We start from the raw sequence: 10,477 nt of genomic DNA on the forward strand, positions 1-10,477 counted from the left end.
GATGGCACGGTCCCATGATTGCCCAGCAGGGCAGGTCCATCCCCATGGCCACCTCTGCCCTGGGGTGGCCCAGCAGAGCCCATGGGGCTCCTGTTTCTCCACACTGTCCCCTCTGAAGCACCCATGTGGGAGCATCCATGGTGCTGAGTTTTGGGGGACCTCCTCCAGCTCCTGGACAAGGTGCTTCTGGGGAAGGGGATGTCCCATGAAAAAGGGACGCTTCTCCTCCATCCCTCATGTCCCATCTTCTCCGAGGTAATTGCAAGTCTCAATTTTGGGGACTTTTGCAGGTTCTTCCTGCTGCTCTCTTCTTTGTCCCACCACAGGGAGCGATGCTGGGGGGGTGATAACACCTGGGTCACCCACCTCAGCCAGAATCCCCACTTTCGGGAGGGGGCCCATCCTCCGCGTCTCATCCTCATCCTCATGGTGATCTCTGCAGCATCCTGCTGACAAAGAGCTCGCCCACGGGCTGCAAGACCCCGATGGCAGGTCCAGCTCCCCCAGCACACCCCCTATGATGCCGGGCAAGGGATGTTCCATGGAGAACGGACATTTTGAGCATTTTTTCCCCTCCGATTTTAATTTTTTCCCCTGTCATTGCTGCTTTCAAACTGCAGAGATTAGACAGGCAAAGTCCCCCATGCCGAAGTCTGTGTGCTTCCAACCGGTAACAGATTGCAAGTGGCTACTGCTACTTTACTTACAGGGCTGCTTAATTAACTTGATTAATCAGCCCGCGTTCGCACAACGCTGTGGAGACGCGAAGCCCTCTTGTCGCTGCTGCTCCAAGGACGCTGCCCTCGCCTCTGTTTCCAACCGATATTTGAACGGAACAGCCAAACAGGGAATTGCAGAAAGGCAGCCCGGGCGGGAACAGCCACGTGTCCCGCTCCAGAAAACATTGGATCAAAGAGGACAGAAACAAATGTCCAAATCTGAGCAAATCACTGCTCCTGCAGTGACCCCTGCCAGCCTGGGGCAATACGGGGAGCAGGGACCGGGTCCCCTGCTTGATTCAGGTCAGAACTGGAGGAGCAATTCCTCCTCCCAGGTATCACCAGCGCCGTAGGGACATGGCCTGGAGGTGGCTGTGATGTCCCCTGGGTGGGTTCAAGGGCCGCAGGCCTGGCAGGAGCCATGTCACCGCCTGCTGACATCAGCAGTGAACTTGGCCCCGCATCCCGCCCCGGGCTGGGACTCGCTGGGGGTTACTGGTGTTTGCAAAATGCCTGGGGGTGCAGGTGACAGGTCCCCCCCCATGCACAAGGCAACGGGCAGCATTGCAGGCAGGAACAGGCAGGAGTCCCCCCCACAGTGGAGTCCTGCAGCACGTTGCCCACACGGGTGGTCCCCTTCCCCTCCTGGGGGGCTGCAGCTGCCTGCCCAGCTCCAATACAGCCCGGGGGTGAACGGGCCGGGTCCACCCCCAAGCACCGGCGCTTTGTGTGAGGGTTGCGGGGTGTCCCCTGCAGGGGCGGGGGGAACACACTCTGCACGGGAGCGGCGCGACCACCGCGACCCCCGGGGGGATCGAGCACGGGGGCAACAGGTCCCATTCCCCAGAGTGAAAGTTAAGGTTGGGTTGCACCCGTAACACCCCCCGCACATCCCCGATTTGCTTTATCCCCCCCACTATGTATTTTTTTTTCCTCGCAGGGCGGGGGGCGCCGCCGCGCGCGCCGGGCGGGGCGGCGCGCTCGGGCGCGCGCTCGCCGGGGAGGAGAGGCGGGACGGCACGAGGCGGGGAGGCCGCAGCGGGGGCCAATCAGAGCGGCGCGCTCCGAAAGTTTCCTTTTATGGCGAGGCGGCGGCGGCGGCGGCCCCATAAAAAGCGGGGCGGGCGGCGGGCGGGAGCCGCTGTGAGCTCTGCCTGCTTCCTGTGCGCGCGCGCCCCGTTCCCGCCGCCGCCTCGCGCCGCCCGCCCCGGCTCCGACTGTGCAACTCCCCGAAGGTGAGCGGAACCGGGGGGGATCCATTGTTAGATCGTTGATATTATTAATGTTTTGTTAATTAAGCTTATTAGAAGATGGCGTGCGGGCTGCTGGAGAGCCTTTTGTTTGCTTAGGGGGGTGTGGGGGAGCCCGGCCCGCCGTGCGCTGCAGTATTTTAAGAGGTGTAGAAAAAGATCGCACTTTCATAATGATTTTTGTTTATGGTGATTTGGGGGTGCTGCTTGCGGGGGGGGGCCTTCCCTCTGCCCCCTGTGGGGCTAATCCGCCTCCTAAGAGGATTGCTGGCAGCCGTGCGTGGGGCTGGGGGGAGCTCGGCTCGGCTTTGTGTCCCGGGGGGCGGGCAGCGGGGCGCGGGGCTTTGTCTGCTCCGCGCTTCCTCCCTCCCCCAGCCGCCGCTGGGGGGGCTTGGGGGGCCCGCGGCGCAGCTGGGCCTGGGGGCGTTGTCCCCCGGTGGGAAGGGACACGGCTCTCCCCCGCCTGGGCACATGCAAGCAGCCCCGGTGGCTTTTTCTTGCCGAGTAAGGGGGGCGGCACCCCCTGCGGAGGGCGAGGTTGTTGCATCGGAACAAAAGCTGCATGCGAGGGGTGGGGGGGAGCAGGGGAGCAGCCCCCGTGTGCGCGGGCAGGGACTACACTTCCCAGCCTGCCCCGTGCGGCGCTGGCACATGTGCTGGCAGCTGCCGCCGCTCCCCCAACCCGCGCTTTGCCAGCGGATTAAACCGGCGCTGTCGGAGGCGCCGGAGCCGAGCTCAGGGCGGGCGGCAGTTGCATAAAACCCTGGCGTTAATCCCACCGGTGGATGGGGCAGAATCCCGGGGACGCTTGGCTATCGGGCTGGGCGAGGTGGCTGCTGCTATGGGTGCAGGAGGCGGCTCCGGCCGCCCGGGGCCAGCCCGTGTGTGACCCGCGGGGCTGGGGGCGCTGGGGCGTGGCCGCTGCCGTCCCCCCGAACGCTGGCGGCGGGCGAGGCCGCGAGGCGCGGCGCGCTCCAGCCATTGCCTTTTATGGTAATAAAGCGAGAGGGCGCGGGGACTTCTTCCTTTGTCCCAAACCCGCGCGGCGCCCCAGCCCGGGCGGCCTCGCACCCTCTAGCGGGCGGCGGGCGAAGCGGAGCGGCGGCGGCAGGAAGGAAATGGGTGGGGAAGGGCCCCGGCGGCACCGCCGCTGCTCACCGGCCGGTGTGTGACTGGCGATGCTCACGTCCGCTTCTCTGCCCTCCTGTCTCGCAGCCAGCCATGGATGATGATATTGCTGCGCTCGTTGTTGACAATGGTTCCGGTATGTGCAAGGCCGGTTTCGCCGGGGACGATGCCCCGCGTGCTGTCTTCCCGTCCATCGTGGGTCGCCCCAGACATCAGGTAGGTGGCTGATATCGGACAAAAGAGGGGAGTTGTCAGTGGAAATGGTTACCCTGAAGGCATTGAGTTTCAAGAAGCCATTTTATTTGGCTTTATAACACAAGAGGCTTCTGCACGGCAACAAAACTGGTGGGGGGGTACAGCCTCCTGCAGAGCTTCTGTCCAGTGTGTGTTGGAGCACTTGGCTGAATGCCTTTCTTGATAAAGTGTGGCAGTCATTGGAGACCCAGCTTGGGGAAAATCAGGTTATCTGCCCCATGGGGATTGCCCTTCAGCTGTACTTACTGTTTATTCTTTGTTCTGCAGGGTGTGATGGTTGGTATGGGCCAGAAGGATAGCTATGTCGGTGATGAAGCCCAGAGCAAAAGAGGTATCCTGACCCTGAAGTACCCCATTGAACACGGTATTGTCACCAACTGGGATGACATGGAGAAGATCTGGCACCACACTTTCTACAATGAGCTGAGAGTAGCCCCTGAGGAGCACCCTGTGCTGCTCACAGAGGCTCCCCTGAACCCCAAAGCCAACAGAGAGAAGATGACACAGGTGTGTAAAAACTTGAGCTTGAAGCTACAGCAGATACTGCTGCAGGCCAGCTCTCCTTTTCCATGTTGTCCTCTCTCCTCCTTCACCACTCTTCTCCCATTTTGCCATCTTTACAGGGTTTTCCTTTCCTGACCTGAGTCTCCTCTTTACTGGACCTTGACAGGTTTTGTTTGCTCTTCTAAGCTGGCTTTCTCTTGAGACTGAACTAGCAACTTGTCTAACTGCTGTTTCTGACTAGACACACTAATTTACTAGCCTTGAGTGACTGTACTGTAGTTTAATTGGCATTTGTTTTGTTCCTTGCTGTGACATGTGGATGGGATGGTGGTGGTGGTGGTATCCCTGCTCAGGCTCTGACCTGGCAGGTGTGGGTGGAGACCAAGCAAGATAAGCATGGACTTTGATGGGGAGTGGAGAGAAGTTCCTTATCTAGGGACAGAAGTAAAACCACATTTGCATGTACTTGGTGTAGGCCTCTAGTGAGAACCTTGGTTTCTGCTGTTGACTAAACCCCTTATTTTCTCTCCCTAGATCATGTTTGAGACCTTCAACACCCCAGCCATGTATGTAGCCATCCAGGCTGTGCTGTCCCTGTATGCCTCTGGTCGTACCACTGGTATTGTGATGGACTCTGGTGATGGTGTTACCCACACTGTGCCCATCTATGAAGGCTACGCCCTCCCCCATGCCATCCTTCGTCTGGATCTGGCTGGCCGTGACCTGACGGACTACCTCATGAAGATCCTGACAGAGAGAGGCTACAGCTTCACCACCACAGCCGAGAGAGAAATTGTGCGTGACATCAAGGAGAAGCTGTGCTATGTTGCCCTGGATTTTGAGCAGGAGATGGCCACAGCTGCCTCTAGCTCTTCTCTGGAGAAGAGCTATGAACTCCCTGATGGCCAGGTCATCACCATTGGCAATGAGAGGTTCAGGTGCCCCGAGGCCCTCTTCCAACCATCCTTCTTGGGTAAGTCCAACTCGGTTAGAATGTCCTGTGCCCCTCAATGTCTGTAGAGGGTGAGTTAGAGACCATGGCAGCCAGTCACTGTATTATTACTGGTCTACACCAAAGCATGTCTTGTCCCACCAGTTAGTGTCACTTTCCAGACAGCCTAAAGCTGTTTGTTTGAGGGACTTGGGACAGAAGAACATGATGTTGAGCCTGTCAGAGCTGTGGCCTTGTAGTGTCCCACTGAAAGGGCTTCTGGTCTCTTGATTGCCCATAGTAGTTTCTCAGGCTTCCTTGGTTGTGTCTGAGCCTTTGCTGACTTGAGACTCCTTCTTCCTCACAGGTATGGAATCTGTTGGTATCCATGAAACTACCTTCAACTCCATCATGAAGTGCGATGTGGATATCCGTAAGGACCTGTATGCCAACACAGTGCTGTCTGGTGGTACCACAATGTACCCTGGCATTGCTGACAGGATGCAGAAGGAGATCACAGCCCTGGCACCCAGCACAATGAAAATCAAGGTGAGATGGAGTCGGAGAAGCTCTTGGCACTCCTGTTTGTGCTGAAATGTGGAGTGGGTGGAGGGGGAGTAAGCTGAACTCCTGCTAGAGAAGATAAAAACCATATAGTTGTGTCTGCAGCCGTAATGGCCTTGCTCTGGCTGAGATGGCATCCACTCAACCATATGAATAATGGGATTAGCCTAAATACTGTCTGCAGGGGGGAGGAGGGGGTGTGAGGCTGTGTCTTAAGCCACTTTAGACATAATGGTATCTTGGCCAAGGCCAGATAAGGGAATTGGGCAGCTCTGTCTTGCAGGGCCATGTGTGGGCAGTGAGCATAGTGTGACATTGCATCTGACTGATTCTTCGTCTTCCCTGCAGATCATTGCCCCGCCTGAGCGCAAGTACTCTGTCTGGATCGGAGGCTCCATCCTGGCCTCCCTGTCCACCTTCCAGCAGATGTGGATCAGCAAGCAGGAGTACGATGAATCCGGACCCTCCATTGTCCACCGCAAATGCTTCTAAACCGGACTGTTAACCAACACCCACACCCTTGTGATGAAATGAAACCCATAAATTGCGCATAAAACAAGACGAGATTGGCATGGCTTTATTTGTTTTGTTTCTTTCTTTTTTTTGGCGCTTGACTCAGGATTAAAAAACTGGAACGGTGAAGGTGTCAGCAGCAGTCTTAAAATGAAACATGTTGGAGCGAACGCCCCCAAAGTTCTACAATGCATCTGAGGACTTTGATTGTACATTTGTTTCTTTTTTTAATAGTCATTCCAAATATTGTTATAACGCATTGTTACAGGAAGTTACTTGCCTCTGTGAAGGCAGCAGCCCAGCTCGGAAGAAGCCGATGCCAGTTACTGGTGTTAGGTTATAATTGCTTGTCTGTAAATTATGTAACCCAACAAGTGTCTTTTTGTATCTTTCCGCCTTAAAAACAAAACACACTTGATCCTTTTTCTCTTCAATTTGTCAAGCAAGCAGCGGGCTGTGTTCCCCAGTGATAGATGTGAATGAAGGCTTTACAGTCCCCCGCAGGGTCTAGGAGAAGCGGTGCCAGTATGTGCGGGAGGGAGGGGCTACCTGTACACTGACTTAAGACCAGTTCAAATAAAAGTGCACACCATAGAGGCTTGACTGGTGTTGGTTGTTCGTTTTCTTCTGTGCTACTTCGACAGTTAACTACATGCTCTGATCTAGGCTTTCCAGGCTCTGCAGGTCCTTTATCTGACTGGGGGTGGATGCTGGTGTGCAGACTGGATGGTTTGTGATGATACAGTGGGGAAGAGCTGAGACTGCCAAACCTGCAGGTCTCTGAGGCTGCCCTGGGCTGTGGAGCTCCAGATACTGCCAGCTGCTGGAGGAGCTGAGCTTGGTGGGGATCCAACTGCACCTTCTGAAATGCTGCCTTGTGTCTTCGTACTATGCAAGCTTTGGCCTGAGGAAAGCAAGTGGGGTGGTGGAGCCATAAATTTCATTCTGAAGCAGCTGGCTTTGGTCTGCAGCTCTTTGTGGCCTGTGGGGCAGTGTCCCATCTTCTCTGTGCACCAGGTGCCTGAGCTGGTCTGTCTTGCTTCTGGTTTGGCCTGAGTTCAGGCTGGGAGACTCATCCTTTCTGCCAAACTGCTTGCTGGGTGGAGCAGTGTTGTGGAGAAAGCAAGAGAAAGTCCCCTGCGAAGTGGAAAATGCCTTTGGAGAGCAGGGCCTCTGGGCTGTTACACATGGCTGGGCAGGGCTGGGAAAAGGGTGTGGGGAGAGGAGGAAGCTCTTGCACAGGGAGTGACGCCCACAGCTCCAGGACTTGCTGTGGGCTGTGCAGATACCTGCCAGGAAGGAGGTTTGCTGCAGCTTCTTGGCTCCCTCCCCATCTCAGGCTTCTGAACCTTCTGTGAAGTGTCAGGTTTGATGGATCAAATTCTCCAGAAGGAGAAGCCACAGTGGGAACTCATGAAGCCATGCTGGGTGCTGAGACCTTGTTGGGCACAGCAAGGTCTGTGAGTCCCAGGAGCTGGAGTCACTGCTGTGGAACAAAGGAGATGGAGCAGACCCAAGGCTACCAGGTCAGGGACCAGGGAGAGCAAAGCCAGGTGACGCTGCACATCAGCAGCTTGGGCAGACCAGACCTTGGAGCCTCGCTCAGAGACACGCTGGCTTCCCAAGGCCCTGTCTTTGAAGAGCTAATGGCTGTGATTGTGTCATGTTCACAACAGATGAAAGGCAGGGAACAGGCTCCATTGGCTCTTTAATCCTTTGCCTGGCCTGATCCTGCTCCAGCATCATGCTGGATTCAGGGTGGACCTGCCGGTTTCTGCCCTTCGTCTCCCCAGTCTCCCTCCTTGGCGCAGCAGGAGCCTGGCAGCGCTGTAGGTGCAGACACTGGGCTGGGTAGATGAGTTGCTGGAAACACCAGTTTGCAACAGGGGAGGTGAGACAGGTTGGAGCTGGGCTTATAACCTGGGGTCTTGGGGCAATGGGGTGAGGAGGAGGCAATGGCAGCTCCTGGGGCAGGACCTGGTGGGAGCAGGGCAGGAAAAAGGCCAGGAAGCAAGAAGAGATGATGGCAACAGTGAAATGGGGTGTCAGTCTGTGAGTCTGCTTTCCTGCCATCAGCCCTCCCTGAAACTGCCACTGACCACTGCGGAAAAATGTGTTGAGACACAAAGGACAGGAAAGATGATGGTGGCGGTGAGGGAGAAACTACAGAGCAGCCAAATGCTGAGAGCAGCTCAGGCAGGCAGAGGTGTGGGCACAGGGACAGGGTGAGCGAAGGGCTGGGGTAGAGCCCATGGGCTGATTTTCATGCTCCAGAGTGCAGCAGGCAAAGCTTTCTACTAGTTAACACTTTGCAGGTCTGTTTTTTTTTTCTCCTTTCTTCCTATTTCACTTGCTGTTCCAGGCAACCAGCCCCCTCAACAAAGAGAGGCCGAGCTTTTCAAGACCCATCCTGATGCCTCTCCGGCACGAGGCTGCGGCGTGCACAGCTATTCTGCAGCCTGCTCCAGCAAGGCCGGGTTTATTCCTCCTCTGGGCCATTACATGCTGGAGAAAAGAATGCGGTGCTGGGCAGGGAAGCCTGTGAGCATTACTCACTGCTCCCGACTCCTGCGAGCAGCGGGGAGGCCACCGTGGTTTCCTCTCAAGAACACCAGGCGCTGAAAGAGGGGGAATTTTGTTTTAACTGCAGTTTCTCTGTCATCGCATTTCGGAGGGTTTGGTTTGCCCCTTGCTGTTTCACAGAGATGGGGAAACGCCGAGGGACCTGTCACAGGAAGGGTGGTGCAGGAGTTGGTTTAGCCATCTCTTGGCTCTTGAAGCCACCAGCAATGGCCAAGACTCAAAGAAGATGTGTAGGGAATAAGCAATGTTCTAGCTACCACCTCTTCCTCCTCTCCAGCACACAAGTAGCCAAGGATTTTTGGGGGATCAGGAGGTTTAAAACAGCCAGCCATGGCCAGGCTGAGCGTGTTCCCCTGTCTGGCTCAGCGACGGTGATGTACCAGGATTTCCCAGGCTACAGAGACGGCGGGACTCGGCCATGGATCTTTGCAAACCACCAGCCCTTTCTCACCTCCCTTGAGCTGCCTGCAGCAAGCTGGCTCAGCTAAAAGGAGCTGAACAAACACGTTTTACTCCCTTTCTTCCCCCAGAGCTCCCAACTTTCGCTCCTGCTGGAGACAGCCACTTCACCTGCAATTAGCTGGTGACCTGGAAAGTCAACTCGCTGAGCCGCTTATAGAATCAAGCCATCGCCAAGAATTAGTGATGTCCTTGGCAAAGGAGATGGTTGCAGCTCTCGGGATTTAGCCCTGAAGGGCCTCACTGTCGCTTGGCTGTGCCTGGGAGTGTTGATCAGAAAGGGTCCCAGCTGGGTGGGATGTCCCATTCTCTCGTTAGTGAGCATGTGCTGCTTCAGGAGGTGCCAGCTGGCTGCCTGCAAAAGTCCCAGGAAACCCCAGAGCATTCAAACACAACTGGTCCCCTCGCAGAAGTCCCCTCCGAGGGCACAAAGCATTAGCTTCCAAAAACGGGCTTTTCCAAGGTACCGCTTCAGGGATGGACTGTGGGTATCGGCTGTGCTTGGGGCAGGAGGAGTCCTGGCCTTTGGTCTTTGCAGACGGATTGCTGAGTTGGAGCCTGCCCTGACTTGTGTTATACCTATCTGTAATCTACTTTAGCAGGCCTTATGGTATTAAACCATATCAGGTATTGAAAATCAGTGACAGCAGTGGAGTTAGCAGTTCACCCAAGCTTACCAAGTGCTCCGGCCACTGTAGTCCAGCAATGCTCTAGTCACGCTGACAAAATATATAAGATGTCCAGATTGTATCAGTCTTAAAAAGAATCGGAAGAGAGAAATGACCCAAGACTTTCCAGGGGGGGAAAAAATCCATGGGTCAGTCTGGCCTTGAACAGCTAAGACATTTTGACTAACACAGAGCAAAATACCTTGATACTAGGCATTGTTTGTGTGCCCTCCTGGACTGTGAGAGCATGGTATGCACCTGCCTTCTTTGGGCTAAGAAAACTCTATTAGTCAGTGATTGAAGTCTGCTCTGATATGGCCCAGCCCTGAACTGAATCCACCTTCACACGGCAGGAAGGGTTTCTCCTCTCACCATCTGGCCGCCTCCAGGTGACCATCACAAAAAATACCAGAGTTCGGTGTAGCTGTTTGTCTCCTTCCTCCTCTACCTCCTGTCTGATGTCCTGCTGCCGCCTTGTATTCAACCTCTGTGTCTTATCTACACCACCACATTGCTTATTTAGTTGGTGGATCATGAGCCCAAGCGCAGCTTCTCTTACACACTGCTGTGAGCCTTGTTTATCCTCACGAGCTTCTTGTACCAATAGCTTCTCCCCCAGCTCTTATTCTGGGTTGTAAACTGCTGTCTGGTCCATGCCCACCTCAGGGCTGGAAGGAATCTGTGGCTACTCCTAATTCCTGGCTCTCTGGGCAGGGCTTCTACTCCGCTTATGGCTCCTACTGATGATTTTATTTACCATTTGCATCAGAAATGCAGGTCTCCTCCACCCTGCTCTCTGCTTTCCTGGATGACTGCAAGTACGCTAGGTTGGTGTTTTTCTCAGATGTCAAACAAGTCGGTCTTGACTGAAGGGCCTCCGGATTTAATTTGTCATTACCTTCT

The 10,477-nt window shown here is 55.4% G+C and overlaps 1 protein-coding gene across 1 annotated transcript; it reads left to right on the plus strand.

Moving 5' to 3' along the window:
* Window positions 1-1,837: 1,837 nt before the first annotated feature.
* ACTB (actin beta) lies at window positions 1,838-6,467 on the plus strand. The gene is made up of 6 exons (XM_065850452.2): window positions 1,838-1,954; window positions 3,185-3,313; window positions 3,620-3,859; window positions 4,391-4,829; window positions 5,155-5,336; window positions 5,700-6,467. The coding sequence occupies exons 2-6, from the start codon at window positions 3,191-3,193 to the stop codon at window positions 5,841-5,843; spliced, it is 1,128 nt and encodes a 375-aa protein (XP_065706524.1). The 5' UTR covers window positions 1,838-1,954; window positions 3,185-3,190; the 3' UTR covers window positions 5,844-6,467.
* The last annotated feature ends 4,010 nt before the right edge of the window (window positions 6,468-10,477 follow it).

The sequence above is a fragment of the Patagioenas fasciata genome, chromosome 15 (assembly GCF_037038585.1).
Source record: "Patagioenas fasciata isolate bPatFas1 chromosome 15, bPatFas1.hap1, whole genome shotgun sequence".
NCBI lineage: Eukaryota > Metazoa > Chordata > Aves > Columbiformes > Columbidae > Patagioenas > Patagioenas fasciata.

Bases quoted from the DNA above. Each gene is read 5' to 3' on its own strand.
- ACTB (XM_065850452.2), top strand. From the start codon at position 3,191: ATGGATGATGATATTGCTGCGCTCGTTGTTGACAATGGTTCCGGTATG. The intron at 3,314-3,619 runs GTAGGTGGCTGA...TTTGTTCTGCAG, and splicing joins TGGGTCGCCCCAGACATCAG to GGTGTGATGGTTGGTATGGG. The intron at 3,860-4,390 runs GTGTGTAAAAAC...TTCTCTCCCTAG, and splicing joins ACAGAGAGAAGATGACACAG to ATCATGTTTGAGACCTTCAA.